We start from the raw sequence: 21,801 nt of genomic DNA on the forward strand, positions 1-21,801 counted from the left end.
TAGTAAGAACAAGGAACAATATGTAGATAGCTTTTTGCTCAGTTTAGATCCAATAACATCAAGACATCTAGAGGAAGACTCCCATAACAATGAGTGGAACTTTTATGGAGAATTTATGGGAGGACATGGACAAGAGTCACATAGTATGAGAAAATGTGGATGGGTCTCATTATGAACCATGAGAGGAAGTATCTTCAACTATTTGACTATAGATTCATCAAAATAGGAAAGCCAGAGGATCATTAGTCAATGTCAAATTTGTTGTAATTTTTCTGATTCAACTCAATTCAACACATCTATTGATGCCAAGTATGTTTAAGGTTCTGTGGTGGATGGATTCATTTTCTTTGTGTCTTATCTCTAGCATTCATGTCTTTGGCAAACTTTTTTTTCATGGCTTATTCAGAAGTCTGTTTTAACCTAACTCTGGTTCTAATTTTGATAAATTCCAAGTAAGTGGAGTTCAGATCGTCCACTGTATCCCACATCCTCATCCCCCAAAGGAATCTCCACAAACCTTATATATTCCACTAAGTTATCTCAAGATAGTTTTCTCCTTTATGTATTCTCCCCTGAAAGTCTGCAGAGTACGTCCAGTGTGATGTTTTATTTTTCAAAACATCCTTTCGTTTTGCTCTTTTATAATCAAGAAATATCTTGAAGGTAACATTGACAGACAACCACATTTTCTTAGACATAATATGGTAAACTAGGAAAGGTGGAAGCAACAGAGATGATCAAATGGATCCAGTGGTCCAGATTTATGGATTAGTCATTAAAGGAATGATGTAGTTAAAGATCTCACTAGAGGCAGAGGACTGGTAACTGTAGTTCAAAAGGCAGTCAAAGCAATTTGGAGCACAGGTCTAAGACATTCAGATTGGCAACACTTTTATTAGTCAACAGGCTTTAACATTTTCATCTCATGTAAGGGGAAAATCACAAAATTAGTGATTGTCCATTGGCCATGTTCTAACTGGAAACTTACAGCCTGACTACATTAATCTGTTCCCAGCCAGGATGGGCTCTGTCTACAGCAATACAACAAAGCTCTCTTTCCTTCACTCATTTCATCCATGGATGTGAAACCCCTTCCTTGACTACAGGCTTAGCAACATAACCTTCTCCTGCCACTCACTTGCATCTTTGGCCCTCTTCATAATAAGCACAATACATGCTCAGGTGATCTGTTTAAGTGCAAAAGATCTTGGGAACTTAAATTTGAAAAGAACCTTTTAGCCCAGCTTCATCATTATACAGATGAAGAAATGTTAGAATTTAAATGATTTGCTTAAGCCCCCAAGGTCAGTGACAGAGCTGAAAATTTGAACCTAGGTTGCCTGACTCTAAATCAAATGCTTTTTCCAAATTATATGACTAGATATGTTGATTATTGTAAAAGATACTAATTATATACCAGATATGCATGAATGTGTCATGATGCATACATAAAATTGTTATATATTAATTATTAGTCCAAACTATCTCATATAACATCAGTAACAATAATAATATCTCCTTCACACCAGCTATATATCTTGAAAATTAAAAAGGATCATTAAATATTTGCAGAAAAAAACATGACTAACTCACTACATCTTGAGCTTTTCTCACCCAATTCATAGACTGTTTTTGGAAATGGAAATATATCCTGCCTACGCTGCTCATTCTATGCTTTCCTTATTCTCCTTGAGAAGGTACAGCTTCATGGGGTTCCACTCAGACAGATTGACCAGGGAATCAGCCACTTCCTTCTGGACAGGCCAGCCCCAGCTCTGGAAGAAAGGAGCCAGATTCTTATGCACTTGGTGAGAGAACTCTTTTACCCAAAGATTCATCTTGGCCTCATTGTTGTTGGGCACCTCATTTAAGGTCTGGTATTCAGTGAAGATATGGATGAAAGTCTCCCAGCCAAAGGCTTCCTGTAGCTGAGAGGGAAAGAACAAAGGAGACAGAGTAAAGGGACTCAATTTCCAGAGACAATCCAGTGTATGAGTATCAATGATTCTACCTTGCTATGATGAGGCTCCCTCTTGTTTATTAGCCACATTCCTACCATTTAAAAATGAATCCTTCCTCTCCTGCACCAAACATTCATTTAGATATGATCAATCAGTCTTATTTTCTTCTACCCAATGGCTAAATATCTATCTTCAAAAATGTTTAATTACTTCAGTGGAAATTAGAGCTTAGCCAAATTGTAATATAATACTGTCAAATAATATAATACATAATAATACCAATAATAATGGTATAAGAGGGATCACCCTTTGTGACTAGACCTCCAAAGAATACTTCATGGTTATCTACAGTAGGATGTTCCCAATTATAATGAATGAAGGCAACATTTATATGTGCTTCATAAATTAGACTTTGCAAAATACTTTTGATCTGTTCCCTTATTTATCTTCACCTTCTCAATAGGAGATAATTAGGAATGGGGCAATCACTCCCATTTTACATCTAAAAGGCCTGGAGAAGCAGCATCTACATAGGATTCCATGATCTGATAGGGATGGGTACCTCAGGTAAATCATTTAAACTCTCTCAGTCTCAGTTCTCTCATCAATAAAATGTAGATAATAACACAATTTCCCATACAGGCATTTTGAGAAACAAATGAGAAAACATATAAAAAGTACTTAGTAAATCTTGAGGCACTCTATAAATGCTGGAGTAGAAGTAGCAGCAGCAGCAGCAGCAGCAGCAGCAGCAGCAGCAGCAGCAGCAGCAGCAGCAGCAGCAGTAGTAGTAGTAGTAGTAGTAGTAGTAGTAGTAGTAGTAGTGTAGTACTAAGTAGTAGTAAGTAGTAGCAGTAGTAGCAGTAGTAGTAAGTAGTAATAATAGTAGTAGTAGTAGTAATAGTAGTAGTAGTAAGAAGGAGTAGTAATAATAGTAGTAGTAATAAGTAGTAGTAATAGTAGTAGTAATAAGGAGTAGTAGTAGTAGTAGTAGTAGTAGTAGTAGTAGTAGTAGTAGTAGTAGTAGTTAGTAAGTAGTAGCAGTAATAGTAGTAGTAGTAGTAGATGGAGGAGAAGGAGGAGGAGCAGTAGCATTCTTCTCTTCTTCCCCAATTCATTTTAAGTACCTGCAGATAAGTCTCCAGTGCTGTCCAATCATTCCATTCTTCCAGGGAAGCACCTTTTCTCAAAAATTCTTTTATCCTAGTCTCCCTATTTGAGGGAGTCAATGCAGGGTGGGCCTGGCTCCGGGGGATTCCTAGCACTATCTCATGTACATAGATAGACCACAAGTTACAAGTAGCCTCATTTGTATGTGGGGGGAATTCCCAGGCTGGTCTTACCAGGTTGTGGCCTATCTCATAGATGGCACCCCAGATACCCTTAGACCTTATACTCTTTTCATTGATTAGATCCTTGGCTGTTTCCTTGTGGCACATGATCGGGTATCCACCATGCATCCAGCCTAGGAAGTGAAGAAAGGAAGAGGAGGCAGAGATTTCTATGTGAGAATCCAATCTGTCATTCCTGTGCTATTTTCCTAATTACATCTCTGATCTCTATTCTCTCATTCCCAACATTTTGACATTTATATGAGAACAGATGACTTTTCTTTATTTACTCAAAACAGGGAAGAAAACTTCTTTTCCTTTTTAACTCCTCTCCATTTGGCCTCAATTTCTCCTCAGTCAGAGAAAGGTTAGATTATTTCTATATACCTCTAACATTCTGGCAATTTTGGAATTGTATACCTGCCTCTATAATAATGCTGTATTGTTACTTTTCTTTTTCTTTTGTAGAAAAGTGACACAGTGGATAGAGTACCAGCACTGGAGTCAGGAGGACCTGAGTTCAAATTCAGACTCGGACATTTAATAATTACCTAGCTGTGTGACTTTGGTCAAGTCACTTAACCCCACTGCCTTGCAAAAACAATTTTTAAAAAAAATAAAAGCAGAGTTGTATGGTGAATAGATGTGTGAACCTGGAGTCAGGAAGACCTGTATTAAAATTCAGTGCCAGACGTTTCCTAGATATGTGATCTTGGTCAATCACTTAATGTTTGCTTCAGTTTCCTCAAACTGTAAAATGAGGATAAATAAAAGTACCTTCTTCCCAGAATTGTTGTGAGGATAAAGCAAGATATTTGTAAAGTAATTAGCACAGTGTTTGGAACAAGGTAGGCACTTAATAAGTGCTAGGTATTATTTTATTCATTAGTATATCCCAGCTATAGCTTGGGAGGGTAGGAACAGAACGGATGATTCCCCTTTTCTTTTCACCAACTTCATTTACATAGTGAATTCTCCTAACATAAGGAGTTATGATTTTTTCTAAGTGAGGAGCTGTGATTTTTCTTTCTTGTTTAGCAGCCTTTAATGCTAGTCCAGGTCTCTGTAACCAGTGACTATTCCCACAATCTAGTGCTTCTCTCAAAATTATCTCCAATTTTTCCTGCATAGATTGTTTTTGTACATGATCATTTACAAGTTGCTTTCCCTCTTTCAAATGTTTGGTCTTTGAGAGAAGAGATTTTTTTTTTGCTTTTCTTTGTATTTCTGGCAATTAGAATAGTTCCTAGCATGCAATAGGTGCTTAATAAAGGATTCCTGACTTGACTTGACAAAAGCTTCTCTTCTGATCTGATTTCTACTAATTCTTCAAAGCCCTGTTTATTTCCTTCACTCTCCATGGAAGAGTCCTTAATCACTCCACTACATTCTAAAGAGCATCCTTTGAAATTGTAGCCTTTATTTCTTTTTGTTTGGCACATAGAGGCACATAATAAATGTTTACTGAGTAAGTTAAAGAAAGATAAATGAATGAATGACCAATTAATGGTTGAATGCTAGTATTTAGTTTTTTGTGTTCCTTTTCAAATTTCAATGAATATTTTATCTTCTTTCAGACTCTTCAAAAGCTCCTCCTCACTTGCACTACCACACATCATACACAATGTGTCTCAAATAAAGATGATCAATAAATATTTGTAAACTTAGAATTGATAAATATTTGTAAACTCTGTACTGATTTATCACATACACAAAGCATCTCCTATCCCAATCTCCAGAATACTCACCAATTAAGAGCTGTACATCAGCCACAATCCTCACAGGCTGAGGGAAAGGGACCTTTATTGATGCCAGTTTGGCTACGGCTTCCATCACCTCATCCCAAAGATAAAGCAATGGCTCCGGGTTTTCCAGGTTTTGAAGAAGTTCAGAGGGCACTGTGAGGATGATATTGTCTGTTGCCAGTTCACCCCAGGGTGCTGGAAGGTAGCGGATTAAGTTCTTCCACTGTTCCAAAGATGTCTCCCCTATGGAAAGAGATTGTGGTGTTAATGGTCCACTCAAAGAATCTCGGAGATCATCTACTCCAATCAATCTGAACAGGAATTCCCTTTTCTCTATTCCTGATAAGTAATTACCCTATCTCTATCTGAAGTTCTTCACCTTTGGGTAATTTGCTATCTCTCAGTCATTTCACTTACATTGAGATGAAATTTGTCTCCATAAATTATGCTTCCTGTTCATAGTTTTTGTATCCTGTGTCCTAATAGAACAAGTACAATCTAATTCTATCTGATGATATTTTCAAATATTGGAAAACAACCATTTCCTTTCAAGACTTCTTTCTTCCACACCTCCTATTTGCAGTTCCTTCACTTAATCTCCCTGTAATGTACCCTTTATTCATCTCACCTTTCCAGGTCACTTTGTTTATGGTACAGTTCATTACTCTTTTATTCTAAGATGTAGCTCTGATCACAGTTTTTAGGAAATACCCAGTATATATTAGTTTCCATCTGAATGTTGTCATTTTTCTACTTCCTAAGGCTGGAAGTTGAAATTTTCAATGGGAGAGGAATATTAATGGATCACAGATTTGGAGTTAGCAGGGATGTTAAAGTTTCTATAGGGGTTCTTAACCTTTTTTGCAAAGTATACCTTTGGGAATCTGGTAAAATCTATGGGCTCCTCAGGTTTTAAATACATAGAATTATAATGGAAACCAGTTATGCTGAAACACAAAATATTCTTTACATATAAGTTTGTGGATGGAGCACAACTCTCATTTTACTGTTGAGAGAGCTCAAGTAAAATGTTTGATATCATACAGAGTCAGGATTTGAACTCAAGTACTTTTTGATAGTAAATTTAGTGCCTTTTTCTTCTACTCTCACCTTTGGCATGCATGCTGTTCCAATTCCTGCAGACAAAAGACCAGGCCCTGATGGACATTTTTCAGGCTCCAGTAAGGTCACTAAGGCTCCAAACTCAACCTTAAAATAGCGCATTCCTTCCTTATTCCTTCAAAAATATCTTCTTCCTCTTTATCAATCCATGCTGCACACTATTTTTATCCTTTATTACGTAGTTAAAAATTCCCTCACCGTTTTTCCAACTATCCTTGAACTTAGCCTTCCTGAAGCCATTACTCACCCAGTTTGAAGTAAGGAGCAGGAAAAGCTCCAGTGACGGTGATTGACACAGGTCCTAGGTTACTGCCCTTGGGCACAAGTATATAGATGAGGCCCCCCCAGAGGGAGGTCATTGACAGCTTTGGTCTGTCCAGGGAGCATCTGTGAATCACCACAGGGGCTCGGTAAAGCTTCTTGGCTCCACTGAGATCATCAGAGTGGCAGCCGATTTGTACCTGGGAAAGGGAAGATAGGAGTACAGGTAAGCAACCACTGGAAAGCATTTGCTAGATCATTCATCAATGTCTTTCATGGAAAAGTAGCCTTGAAATATAGATATTTTGTAGTTGGTGACTCAATACTCCTAAGGGCTCATACATGCCAAGCAATTATAGAGGAATAATAAGAATTTACAAAATCATGGGTGACAGATCCATAATAGATTGTTAAGGAAAAATAGGGTGTTTTGATTAAAACTTCAATATTCAAAGATAATATTAGAATATGAAGCATTACAAATTTTCCCTTGTTCTCTGTGTTAGAGAACATATTTTTACATGAACAGGAATCCAGTGAGGTAAAACTTGGTTCCTATTTGTCATAAGAAAACTTTTTATGCTGAAGAGTAAGGCATTCATTCCAGAAAGAGGTTGGGAGAAAATTAAATTAAACATGCACTGTTCTGAGCAATGGTTTCTATTGCATAAGCACAGCAGACCTCATAATCTCTCCCTTGCAGTTTAAGCTACATTATTTCATAAAATAGGATCTGGTCCAGAGACTAGATCATTTTGCTTGGAAGTAGCCATAGAAGGAAATGAGGGACAAGAAAGGGAAGGTAGAAGTTTAATAATAAATATAGTTATATAAATTTACATATATATGTATTATATAGGAGCATATGGAAAAACAGGCACACAGACATAGTGTAATATGGAGCTGTGGAACTGGTACAATCATTCTGAAATTTTGAACTGTGCCTAACAAGCAATTACACTGTAAATACTCTTTGATCTACCTTATACCCCAAAGAAGTCAAAGAAAGAGGAAAAGGACCCATATGTAAAAAAATGTTTTGAGTAGTTATCTAAGCATTAGCAACAAAAAAAGGTATCAATGGGGAATGCCCATCTACTGTGCAACAGCAAGGTTTATGACTTTAATGGAATATTACTTTGCTATAATGAATGAACATTTAGAACCATTCTTGAAACATATCGGCACTTATTAAATATTTAGCAACTGATGAAAAAATAGATGGTTTCAGAGAGAATCATGTGTACTTGTATTGATATGGTTAAGTAAAGCAATATCAGAGTGATTTAGACAATAACAACATTATGAGGAAAAATACTATATGCTAACAGATGAGCACAAGATACAGATTTCAATATACATTTCTGGACATGGCCAATGAGGAAAATTTGCTTTGCTTTACTATGCATGTGTATTACCATGGTTTCTTTTACTTCTTTTTCTGTTTTTCAATTAGAAGACAAGATTGGGGAAAGAGAAAACAGATATTTGTCAAAAAATAAATTTCAAAACAAAAACACAGTAACAAAAAGAACCGGAAGACAGTGGTGGAAGCAGCCAAAAAGAGGATAAGCATTACCATGAGGAGGTATATATATATATATATATAGGGGAAGCAATGGGCAGACAAAGGGGAGTCACCTGTAAACCAACAGCGGAAGCATCTTTCACTCTGACATTTACAGTAAAGCCTTCAGGGAGGTAGAGTCCAGTGCTCACCCATGCAGTGAAATCTGAAGAGAAACATAATAATGGATGGGATTCTTCTACTCTGACCCTTTCATTGTCCTCACTCAGACCAGATACCCTATACTACCTTGCACACTCACCAAACAACCTCCCACAGTCCTCATATCTCTTTCTAAAATCTGATTTCATCCCCAAGAACTCTTAGATCCCCTTTCCAGAGCACATAGTTTCTTCTGAAACTTTCATATCTCCTCCCAGGGCATTGCATTGCTATCTTTAAATTTCAAACATTGCAACCCTTTTCTTATTTGTTTATTCTCTAACTTTTCCCAATAACTCATGTTTCATTTGTTTAAAAAGACAGACTTTTATTATGTTAATCAAAGTCCTGTGATGCCCAACTGGATTCATCCAGCCCGTTATCTCCCAACTATCCATTGGCCCTCATCCTCCATCTTTACCTGGACTGGTACCATTGATCTCCATGGTGATAGGGGGTCCTGGGTAGTACAATTTGGTGGGCCAAATTCCATCACTCTCTCCTTGGACCAGTGAAAAGCAATCTATCCCACTTTGAGTAAGCTCAGTGGCTAAACATAGCAGGGTGGCCTCATAGGAATTGCCTTGCACAGGATGGTCCTCATCGACTCGGGGAAAGCCAGTTTCATTGAGCATCTCCTTTAAGAATCTATGAATGGAGTTATAGGCAGGAATTCCTACTGCAGGAATCCTTAGGAAGTCCCCACAGTCCTTTCGTAATTTAGAATGCCAGAATTCTCCCAAGACTTTGCCTCCTTTCACTTCATCCTGGAACTGAGACAATGCTGAGCGGAAATGATAGCTCTCTTTCCTGGGTACAAGAACAGGAAACTGGCCACTTTCAAGACAATTATCAAGGATACTGAGGCCAAAGGGGTTGAGGATGTGGTTTCCAGGAAAATCAGCCATAGCAGACTTGCCAAGATTCTGGGAGGCCCACCACCAGGCTTGGCCTCCAATCAGTAAACCTCCACCCTCTGCCACAAACTCATGCAGCTCCTTGGCCTCTTGGTCATTGTAGGCTGAACAACAATAAACACTTAAACCAGTGGTCAGTTGGGATTCTAGGCTGCATTTTAGGCCACTTCCAGATAAGAGGGAACACAGGTTTTTAAAATCAGGATTAACTCCAATTCTGCCTGTTTGATCCCCTGCCAACCAGGTAACAGCATTGCAAAGAAAACGGCCCAGCTTGGGGGCAGAGAGCATGCTCTCGTGAGCAGCCAGCACCACTCGTCCCCGGCCATAGCGGGCAGCTGCCAGGAAGCAATCAAGGGAAGAGTCTATCCCCAGGGGGAAGGCCAAAGCTCCGTGAACCAGAAGCTGAGAAGGAAGTTCGCCATCATCAATATCCAGCTCTGTGATTCCATCTAGTAGCTGCTTTTGGTCTTGAAAGATGTTCTCTTCAAACCTGAAAATAAGGTCTTTTTTCTATTAGAGCTAAAAAGAGTGATGTGGAACAGGGGAGATAGAAATATTCCTGGAAAAGTACATTAGTCAGCTATTTCATATAAGCCATATTTCTTGGGCCCATTTTATCTAGGTCTAGTCAGATGCAATCATAGAATTTGAGAGCTGCAAAAGCCCTCAAGTTCATCTAGTACCAGCTCCACAAGAAGCATGAATCCAACCAATGTCATCCAGCCATTGCTTAAACCCAATATATTCTGAAATAGATCACTGTGTTTCTGGGTATTTCAAAATTAGTTAGGCAGTTAGGTAGCCAAGTAGATAGAGCATATGAGTTCAAATTTAGCCTCAGACATTTATTAGCTGTGTGACCCTAGGCAAGTCATTTAGTCTGTGCCTCAATTTCCTTATCTATAAAAAGTGGATCATAATAACACCTAACTACCAAGGTAGTTTTGAGAATCAAATGTGATTTGGAAAGAATCTATCACAATATCTGGCACATTGTATGTGCTAAATAAATGTTCACTAGTTTTATTTCTAGCTATCTCTGAAATATGCCACTTTAGGGGCTTTCCTAGAACATTCTTGTCCCACTAGCATGTTAGAAGCAGAAGTAATACTGCGAAGGGTATAACCATGGAGAGAATGTATTTCCTTCATCCAATGTGAGGCAGAAAACAAGGAGATATACAAAAGATATTTGCCAGTATTATAGAATTAACAAATTCTAAATGAAAATCTTTATGAAAATTTCCATATGTATTTTCTATATTCTATAAAGGAAAAATCCAAAAGACTGAGGGAGACCCTGTCAACAGCAAAGTGTGCCTGTTTCTCCTATTTTAAGCTACTGTATTAAAATCCATAACTGTATTGAGTCTCCTCAATGAAATCATAGTCATTCCGAAGTGGTCATCATATTAATATGTGAACATTTGGATAGGGCCTACTATGTGCCAGACACTACATTAATCTCTTTAAATATATCATCTTGGGAGTGGTTACATGGTGAAATGGATAGAGCACCAGCCCTGGAGTCAGGAGTACCTGAGTTCAAATCCAGCCTCAGACACTTAATAATAATTACCTAGCTGTGTGACCTTGGGCAAGCCACTTAACCCTATTTGCCTTGCAAAAAAGATATTATCTCAGAATCTCACAACTCTGGGAGTTAGGTGCTATTTTTATAGTAGATAACAGACAAAGTTAAATGATTTATGTGATGATATATAGCTAGTAAATATCTGAGACCAAATGCCTGGAGATCCACCTATCTGTTATTATCATATTAATCCAGACTTCCTGGGAAAACAAAGGGCATGATGATTGCTTATTACCTGTACTATGACAAGCAGGTCATTATGTGGTCCATTACATTGGTCAAACAGATTGGTCACTGTGGGGTGAATATTTTGGAAATGGTAACACATAAGATAAAAATATCAACCAGTTATCAGTTCTTCTTGGGCAGGACCTCACACTTTGACCCCACACTGGTGAATAAGACAGATAATGAGCTAAGCCCAAAACCAGGCAAGAAATTGAGGCTGGGATAGATTGATCAGGAAAATGGACTTTTAGATCCTTCACAGCATGATTTAGAGAAAAGAACACTGGATGTCAAATCAGAGAGTTGGCCTCCAACTCTGCAACTTAAAAATTATGTGATTTTGAGCAAGTAACTTGACCTGGAAAGGAGAGCTTAAGTAGGATGCTAATGTAATTTTTTAGTTCTAAATTGATAATTCTACAGTCTTAAGAGATCACATCAGTGGTAGAAGAATGAGAGATTATATGTAATTAGGAATTATATGTGATAGGCATCTGAATGTAGGGAGCAAAGTAGACCTAAGAAAGAGAAAAGGCAAAGTCCTCCATGTTTCAAACTGAGATTCAGAGATCATCAAAGATTTTTTTAAAAAAAAGGAAAAAAAAATCCCTGAATCAGTTTCTATTGTGTTGTTGCTAGGATTTTTTTGAGACAGCATAGTCCTATCTTGCCTAGACCGAAAGTGCAATGACTATTCCCAGGCCCAATCTCATCATGGAAGCACTAAATTCCTATTTTTTTTTCAATGTGGGAAGGTTGATCTTTTGTCTTTTTTTTAAAACATATTTTAATTTAATTTAATTTCTTTACAATTCAATATTTTATTCTATAGACATTTTTGGAGTTAATTGGAGGCTGAATTGGGATCCAACTGCTCCTGATTTCAGGGTCAGTGCTCTGTCAATTATACCACTTGGTTGCCTCGGTTGATCCTTTCTTAGTCATTTGGGGTCCTCTGTTGCCAGGGTCTTACCGTATTGATGCGTATTGGTATAAATAAAAGACTGGCTTAATCGCTATTGAAACTCAGAGCTCCAGGGTTCAAAAGGTCCTTAAACCTCAGCCTCTCCAGGAGCAGCAACTTCAGGCATATGCCACCATGCTCAGGGCCTAGAGCAGTTTTGAAAAGTCCTGGAAAAACTGATAACATCAGGGAAGTCCATGGTAAGGGAGATTCTCTCCTACAGTTCTATAGATAGAAGGATAGAGCATTGGTCTTGGAGTCAGGAAGAGGTAAATTCAATTCTAGCCTTACCTATTTCCTAGCTGAATGACCCTGGGTAAGTCACTTAATCTGTTTGCCTCAGTGTCCTCATCTGTAAGATGGGGATAAAAACAATGTTGACTTCCCAGGGTGGTTGAAAGGACTATATGAGATAGTATGTGTAAAGCACTTACCATAGTATCTGGAATATAGTTGGCACTTAATAAAGGCTTATTTCCTTCCTTCTCTTCACAGACAATAGAGAGCTAAATAGAGAGCTCAGGAGAGCTTTGCCTTTCTCCAACCATAATTAAAGAAGTAAGTTAGTGACCACAACTAGCTGCTTCTTGCATCCAAGGGAAAAGTGAACAAAAAAGAAAAATATCTTGGGATTCTTAAAATTTTAGTCCAACTTTTGTAACTTCCACATCAGTATCTAACTGATTGCTTTGTTCCTTTAGTCTGTAGAAGGACTAAGAATACTTTGGCATCAAAATCCTTAGGTTCCAGGTCTAATAGACTATCCTCTCCTTTTCACATGTTGCGCTAGAGCCAAATTTGTTTCCATGTTTATATTCTGAGGAAATGCTTTGTAACTTCCTAAGTTATAGTCAATGGAGGTTATTGTTTGTTAGAATGCTTCACCTCATATGTGAATTATTCTCATTCTAAAGGTTAGAGACTTTGGGGGAGGAAAAGAATTAATTGTTTTACCATAATTTTTAAGATGCCAATGTCTTTTTTTTTTAATCCTTTGGTCAGCCAATATTTCTTCTCAAACACTCTATTCTTTTTCTTTTCCAGGTGCTAGTTGCCACCCACAAAAATGGGCAGAAGTCTGTTTTAAGACCTGAAAACTCATGTTTCTCCACCTCAGGTTAACCTTTTCAGTCCAACTCAGCCTAGCCTAGCCCAGTCTAATCTAAAACTATAATTGTCTCAAATCTTTAAAACAACACATTTTAAGTTTTTAAAGACCATAATCAAATTGCACAGCCATGTACCTTTCTTGTGTGATAGTACTACAGGAATAAATGCATTTCTACATCATTCTAAAATGTGAAAATCACATTCTCTCATAACCATTTCTGATAGTAGGTGGGTTGTTCCTGTACAGGACAAAGTGAGGGTATAAGAACAGATCATCCAAAGAGTTAAGAAGTGATCAAAGGTAGGTGGGTTAATTAGGGTGAGCCCACCAACAAAGAGGAAATCCTGTTCTGACAGCAGGAGGTTGGGAGATAAAAATCTGGAATTAGGCACAGGAAAAAGAGCACTGGACTTGATATCAGGAAGATGTGAGTTTGAATCCTGGCTTTGCTCCTTATTCTACTTGAGGGTCATTGTGTAAATCACTTAACTATCTTGGATCTCAGTGTCCTTATCTATAAAATAAAGAGGTTGAACTAGACTTCTGAAGAGCTCTTCTAACTTTAAATCTATGACCTTATGATTTTTCACTACCTGCTTAGGCAATAGGAATCAAGCAGTAGTAAGGGCCCTTACAAAGAATCATCAGTTCCACTGATCTGAAGACTCATGGTGACAGACATGGGAACTGATGTTCACTACTACAAAGAAACAGTAGAAGCTGAGAAACTGGAAACTAAAAGGCCAGAAAGATGAGGGTATTGTCATACACAATCATTATTCCTAGGGCCTGGGAATTAAGAGGCTAATGATGATGATATTTGGCCTTCATTCTTGAAGAGGACTGTGACAAGAGGGAGGTGATGTCATGACATACATGTGAATTGAATTTGAGTGAGGGAGTGCTGTGCTAAGCCAACAGTGCTATTTTCTCCTCTGGAGTCAAGTAGATCCAACGGCCAGCTATGAACCAGGATGACTTGGAGATGACTCTAGATTTGAGACAATCAGGATAAAGAGATTTGCCCAAGGTCACACAGCTAGTAAGTGTCAAATGTCTGAGACCAAATTTGATCTCAGATCCTCCTGACCCCCAGGGCTGGTGCTTTATTCACTGTATCGCCTAGAATATTAAATTTGTAATGGATTAAATCAGCATGATTACACCTTCCAATATTGGGAAAAGGGAAAAGTAACAGCTTGGATGGTAAGATTTACTTGAAATTAGGGAATTTGAGGGAGAAAAAACAAGTTTAGCAGGTAGGATAAGACTATATTAGAAAACTAACAAGAAAATAGATTTGGACATGATTAAGAAAATGTCGCTGCCCCCCCCCACACACACACACAATGAAATCAACATTAGAATAGGTAAACTTCGAATCAGATGCATAATTTTTTTTTTAAATAAAACTTATATGACTTAGTGATGAACTTGAGAATTATCAGAAAACTTCTGAGACTTCAAGTTCAAGTGTAATTAATGAAAATCAAAAGCCAAGCCAGCAAACACCTCAAATTAGAATTCTAAAGAAATTAAAGTGTATCCTAGGATGGCCTTGGGGGAAAATATGCCTAATTGTAAATAAAGTACCAATCTCTTTTTTTCTGACTGTCTTTAGCTGCCAAAAAAAAAAATTGAAAAAGCAGTACAGGTGTTGCCCATCCTTCTAAACTAAAATCACAGACAAAAATGAATGCCAATTGATTAAATTCATTGTTCTGCTTCTGGACAACACTGTTTCTTCCTGCCAGTCCTAAAGATGCTTAGGAGATGGCCTATTTTGATATCAGATTTCTACACTCCATTTTATAGATGAGGAAACTGAGGCAGATGAAGGTCAAATGACTTGCAAGGAATGATAAGAGTTGATAAAGATCTGAGGTTTTAAATCCAGGTTATCTTTCTTCTGATGTTACAACATTGAGATCTTCTCTGAACTTAATAAATTGGTTGGCCTTCAGGCATAGCTGAAGATAACTGTCTATGACCCTCAATGAATGCCAAGAGAGCGGCCTCTTCTTGGCCAGAAAAACATAATCCATCTTATCTAGTACTTCACTGAACTGTTTTTACTTCTTGGCAGATCAGTTCACCCCAACTGTGATGACAGGAAAAGCAAGTATAGAGGGTCATGTCCCTGGGGGAAGATCTAGCACAAAATCAAGGGTCTCTTCTGAAATAGATGCCTTGGAAGATGAGGGGTAAAACACTCCTCAGTCACTTTGGGAGAGATCTCTTTACCTAGGCTAAAAGATGGAGCTTTTTTCAGAAAAGACTGTATTACAGAATAACATTAATGATCAAATGATACAACGGTAATATGAATTTTCCTCAATTTGAACTCAGGTCTTCCTGACTCACAATCCAGCATTTTATCAATTGTACCATCTATCTGCCTGATAAACAAATCTTGCCTACAGGTCCTGATATGACAGTACCATCACCTTTCTAGTCTCTTAGCTTCCAGCATCTCAGCTCCAAATGATTCTGTGTAGTAGTGAACATCAATTCCTATGTCTGTCACCACTGTCCTTCAGCTTAGGCACCTTTCCTATCCTTAATGAAGTCTGTAAGCTTGTTTGTATTTGTGCAATAGATTCCAACCATGTCCACTGCCTTCTCAGGGAAGTTAGACAGTATCTTGTTACTGTCAGGCTATCTATCTTGGACTCCATAGAATAATTTACAGAATTACATTATACCCAGATGCAGTCTGACCATATCAGAATAGAGAAGGGGCATAACACTTCATCATTGTGGAACCTAAACATTTTAATGAAGGCTAAGACATAATTAACATTTTTTTGATTACCAAAGCAGTGTTGACTCAAAAAGATGTTTTGTTGAAGATCTAGCTAGAAAAACCTGCCTCATTCTGCATTTTTGAAGTTGATTTTTTGAATCCACATAAAAGACTTTACATTTATTCCCAATAATTTTCATCTCCTTGAATTTAGACAAACATTCTAGTCTGTTGATATCTTTTTGGGTCCTGATTTTGACATGTATGCTATTGGTGCTTTTATCCAAGATGCTGATTAAATGTTGAATAGAAGACAACTAAGGGGGAAGATCTAGAGAAAAATAGATCTTTCTATCTAGAAACCATTAATCATTGTTTCTCAGACTTGATAATTTGAACTACTTCTGAATCCTCAGCTTTCTGTCTTGTCTGTAAGGAAAAAACCAGAGAATTTCTGAAATGCTTTACTAATATCTACATATAATCTATCACAAGACACATTTAAGAAGTACAGTGGTATTGTGCATGAAAAAGGAAGATTTGAGTTCAAAGCCGGACTGATACTTGGTAGGTGTGTGACTCAGGTTAAGTCACTAAACTCTCTGACTTTCTAAGTTTATAAAATGGAAATAATAGTCATACTTCCTTGGGGTTGCTGTGAAGATCAAATGAGATAATATCTGTAAATCACTTCACACAATGTTTATCTTTTGGTTGACACTTACTGAATGTGTGTTCCATATATTGCTAGACTATCTTGTTGATTTACCAATCTACTAATTGTATCAAAAAAACAAAATAAAGTTAATCTGGGAGAATCTGTTCTGGATGAAACTATACTAACTATAATTATCAACGTCATTTCTGGATATTCATCACTTTATGTTGTGAACATATACTAACATGCACTAACATGCTGTTAATAAAATAGGGTAGAATTTAACTAAGCATTCAAATCAAGATCACTGGCCTAGATAGTATGCAAACTCTATAAGCTTCTCTTTTTTAAAACATCAAAATAACATTAGTCCTTCTCATGTCCTACAGGACACCCTCCTATTCTCTCCAACCTTTTATTCAAAGATCCTTCTGAATAACTAAATCATCATATTTGCTGGCATTTTCTGTATGTAAATGTAAAATTCATCTGGGTATGGTGACTTAAATTAATCAAGAAAGCAAGTACTGTGTCTTTATTTGTCTCTCTATTCAATAATTTTCTGTTTCCTTTTTCAAAATGGATACAGATGTTTATGGCGATATGTACTCCCCTTCTCAACAACCATAATTACTGATGACGGACTTCTAGTAACTAACTGTCCATATCATGCCAATCACCTGATAGTATAAATGAAACTCATTCTCAAAATGTTTAGTTTTAGCTCTGTTTCATTAAAGGAACTGTGTCTACTTCTTAATATAATATTTACCATACCCCTTATACTCACCAGATTGTAAGTGGAATTTTAGGAACTTCCTCAGAAACCTTGAGGAAGTTTGTATCTCCATAGGCATCTGTGAAATACACGCCAGCTACGCTGGTCACCTGGTTTCCAGGGAAATTAGACAGAACCTTTTCATGTCCATGCTTATTTGCCCAATTCCAAGCATGGGCCCCAATGAGTAAGCCCCCACCATTTTTGACAAATTGAATCAATTCATTGGCTGGGGTGATGTCATAGGTATTCGTGCAGTAAACTCCTAGGTAGTCCTCAGGTTCATTCACGGTCTGCACCTTCAATCCGGTGTCACAAAGAATTTCACTGAGACCTTGCACAAATGTGTGTACCCCAATAGGAGTTCCTGGTCTGCGGTTGAGCCAGCACACAGCATTGTAAAGAAACTGAGTCAACACATCTTCTTGCAGGTAGACTTCATGGGACAAGACTACCATGCGACCCTGGCCATAATGGGAGGCAGCAATTAAGACCTGGCCTTTCTTATTCACTAGTACTGGAAAAGCAGCTTCACCTATTAGTAGCAATTCACTAGGAACATGCTCACTGGGGAGATTCCAGCTGTTCAGCCCTTTTACCAGGACCTCATAAGCATCTGATGGAGATATCGCCATGGCTGCTTTTTGTGCGCTGTGGGAGAGAAGGAAAGTTTCAGATTGATGATAGAGCTTTAATCCTGTACACCCTCCACAGAACCTGGCACAAATCATTCATTTCCTAGAATTTCAACAATCCTCTGTATTGCTTGTAGGTGTCCCTTCTTAGAGACCATTCAAAGATCTGAGGACCACATTGAGTATTCCAGACATGACTGAATTAAAGGATTAATGGAAGAAAAGAAACTAATAATTTTTGTGCACAAAATCCAAGATAAAAATGGAGGACTAACTAGTATTATCTGAATGGTTAAAAATTCAAGAGAGGAAAGGAGGACTAACAAGTACTTCAGGGATTAGGGACTGCTATGTGAATATCCAAGGACACAAGATCATAAGGAGTCTTTTACATAAAGGAAGGCTGAGGAAGAAGAATTTGGTGCTGGGGCAATCAGTAGAATGTAAAGGAGTCTCTGGGGATATTGGTTTTCTTCCATATAGTCCTAATGGGAAGAGGCAATCCTTCATAGGATGACTGAGTTGGATTATGTAGGTGTGTATGTTTCAGATAAAATAAGGTTTCTACTCTACTTCACCAATTTTAACTTCTCAGTTTTCCAGAATCCTGGGACTGGAGAAGTTTCCTTCTCCCTTGTCTTTTCATTCTTTCTAAGTAAAACTGATTTAAGTTTTAAACTCTGCAAGCTTAGGGACAGAAGAGAAAGACTCCATCTATCCCATGGAAAGAGAAGTGAGTTTTTTTCCCCCTTCAGAACTGTAGCTCTGAGCCTTGGGTTGGGGGTAGAGAGGTTGGGTGTGGAGGGAAATCTTTTTTCTTCCACCCTCTCTGTGATTCCCTCTGATCTTGGACTACGCTTCTGGTGCTGACTTTGGTCTCCCCTCCCTGGGGCAGGCTGCTGCATTTCAACCTGGACAGCTCCTCCTCCCTATACTTGTGTGCAGGAGGCTGTGGGACCTTTTGTGACCATTTTTCAAAGTTAAAATACTTTTGAAGGGGAAGCTGGGTTGTGAATAGTTTAAAAGATTAAAAAGAAGATTTATTGGTGGATATATTTATCATTTAAGGAAAATATTTCAATTGTGACAAATTAAGGGGAAAAATGTGGTGCTCTAGTTGGGAAAGTACAGTTTTAATATGTCATTAGATCTGGTCAGACAACAATATATATATACTAAAGCATATAAACTATATATACTAACAATATATTATATAAAATATATACTGATATATGTTTAAGCAATATATTAAAATAATACAAATTGGAAATTTGTAAAATGTATTTTTAAGGGACTTCAGAAGAAAAAGAATGCAAAGTGTAAAAGTTTGAGGTTTTCTCTGAATCATAAGAAAGACATGTAGGAGAAAGGGGCTAGTCTTGGGCATGTGAGGAAGGTATGAATAAGTCTGAAAAATTATATGAGGAAAAGTTGTTATGTAATCTTTCTGGGATTATGGAATCAATAATTGAACTGAATTAAGGTAAAATTAATTCTCTAGTAGTGAATGAACTACTTAAACCCTAGGAAATATTGGATGCTTGGAAGAATTATAGTTCCATATTGAAACTGAGGCTCAGTATGTGAATTTACGTGAGATTTTGGCTTGCCCAGGTTTCAGTACTCCTTTTATTCTTTTGAGCTTTTAAGAGACTAATGTGAAATAATTGATAATTAGTTTCAGATTACCATCTGATCTTAAGATTTTAGGGTCTAGTCCATGCTAGAGCATTTAACTTCAACAGGATCCTATGGAAAGGTTTTTGTTGTCAATCTATGCTCAGTTAATAAGAATAATGCTAATGAAAGCTGGCAAATAGTTTGGAAACTAGGAGTAATTTGTTTAAACTATTTTTTTGTGAAGGAGAGGAATATATTTATCAGGAATTAAGGATATTATTTAGTTTATGAGTGATGGGAGAAAGTCAGCAGAGATCCAGCTGAAAGTCTGTCTTGGGAGAACAGAATGAGTTGAAGTCAAGTGCATCTTAGAGGCTCTTTATTGAATATAGAGAGTCTAAGAGACTTGAAATTCTCTGAAAGGAAAATATCACAACCCTACCACTGTTTAAAAAGAAAAAATGCTAAATTAAAATTTAGTATAATTTATGCTATCTTTCTATTATCCTTTTAATTAAATTGAGACCTGGGGACAACTGGGTGGTGTGGTGAATAGAGCACTGGCCCTGGAGTCAAAAGGACCTGAATTCAGATCCAACCTCAGACACTTAATACTTACTTAGCTGCATGACCTTAGGCAAGTCATTTAGCCCCATTCCTTGCCCAAAAAAACCCCATTTGCTTTAATTAAATTGAGGTCATTCTTGTAAGTAAGTCTGGATAAACTTTTAGCAAAATTTAAGCTATCTGATTTTGGTAATCTTGAATAACTTAATTGCTAATGAAAAATGATGTCACTTTTTTAAAAGTCAGTATTTGAAAGAAATTTGATTTAAAGTTGTGGGTCTATATGAAAAATTGTGAATTTGTTAATATAAGTTAATGGGGAATGGAATGAAACAATCTAACCATTTCAGGAGTATCAGTGTTGTTAAATTCTGGCAAAATCCTTGCCCATATGGGGAGTAATTATGTAATTTAGATTATCAAACTTGTTTCATCTGAGAATATGCTTATATAAGTTAAGGAGGACATGTGGGATTACTTCTAGGGTTAAAGAAAAATTGTATTTGAGTAAATCTTAGGGTCTCATTAAACTTTGTCTTTTGAAATTAGAGTAATTTAATTAGGAAAAACACTAATGGGTTTCTCTGTTTAAAACAGAAATGTTTCCCTATCTGAAACCAATAGATCCTCTTTTTGTGAGTACATTTGAGTACAAGGAATATGGTACTTAGAAGTTTTGTAGTAATTGAGATTTATTGCATGTGAAGAAATTTGGGAAATTTATGTATAATACTTAAAAATAATTTTATACTAACTTAAGGTACATAGATTCCAATTTTCAAGATTTATTTTTTGCTTTAAAGCTGAATAACAAAGAGATTTATTATTCTTAAAATTTCTAATTAATGAATTGCTCAAGGTTTTTGTGATTGTCTTTCTAATAGCAGGAATATATGTTGTTTCTAAGAAAGAAAAACATCTCAGAAGAGAAATGTTATATAAAAGTTTTTATGATGTAGGGCCTACTAAATTTTTACAATAATGTGATGGTATTACTTATAGCTATTATAGAAAAGTTTTTATTTTATCTGTTAACTATTTTGATATTGGGTTCATAATAAAAGCATTTATATTGCAAGTGGAAACAATTCTTGCTGTTTTGATTTAAATATGTTGCCATTCTATGGCATAAGTAAGAGTTACAATAGAGTTTTGAGACTGTCATATATAAAAGTTGAAATTCCTGAAGAATCTCATTTTCCTTTTGAGAATGATATGAGTATTATTTGGAGTAGAGATAAATGAACTTGTAAAACAAAATGTAAAATATATTAATTTATAAGGTATACTTAGAATCAGAATGTTGGGTGAATTAGTGAATAAATTGGCACCAGTCTAGGTACTGGATTCACATATCTTAGGGGCCTGCTTACCAAAATGTGGGGAAGGGGGGGAGGTTTGATAAGGAATTGGAATCCATGTGAGGAGAGAATTGGATACTTCAGACAGGCCTTTGACTTCTGCAAAATATACCCAACTGGGGACATGGGAAGGACTTGTGTTTCTAGACAGGAGTTAAATGACTATGATTTTGTTAGGTATACTCATTTCTTTTTTGGGACACCTATTTAAAAAAAATTTTAATAAAGGATCCTCTTTACTTCATTAATGACTTTTCTGAGTTCTTTGTAAGATCCTTGATTCTTACAACTTTTGATGATGGGCTTCCAGTAACTGTCTGTCCATGTCATGCCATCACCAGATAGTACGTGTGAAACTTATTCTTCTCAAAATACTTAGTTTTAGCCCTGTTTCATTAAGTGAACTACTTTTAAATAAAATCCTTACCATACCTCCAATACTCACCTGACTGTAAGTGGAATTCTAGGTA

At 36.9% G+C, this 21,801-nt stretch overlaps 1 protein-coding gene across 1 annotated transcript; it reads right to left on the minus strand.

The window, feature by feature from the left end:
• Positions 1-1,664: 1,664 nt before the first annotated feature.
• On the minus strand, positions 1,665-17,789 carry LOC141494098 (TRPM8 channel-associated factor 2-like). The gene is made up of 7 exons (XM_074195248.1): positions 17,161-17,789; positions 8,571-9,559; positions 8,062-8,153; positions 6,407-6,620; positions 5,041-5,280; positions 3,089-3,426; positions 1,665-1,928 (listed from the first exon to the last, which is right to left on the minus strand). Exons 1-7 carry the CDS (start codon positions 17,781-17,783, stop codon positions 1,665-1,667), a joined length of 2,760 nt encoding a protein of 919 aa, XP_074051349.1. The 5' UTR covers positions 17,784-17,789.
• Positions 17,790-21,801: the final 4,012 nt, after the last annotated feature.

The sequence above is a fragment of the Macrotis lagotis genome, chromosome 7, assembly GCF_037893015.1.
Source record: "Macrotis lagotis isolate mMagLag1 chromosome 7, bilby.v1.9.chrom.fasta, whole genome shotgun sequence".
Classification (NCBI taxonomy): domain Eukaryota; kingdom Metazoa; phylum Chordata; class Mammalia; order Peramelemorphia; family Peramelidae; genus Macrotis; species Macrotis lagotis.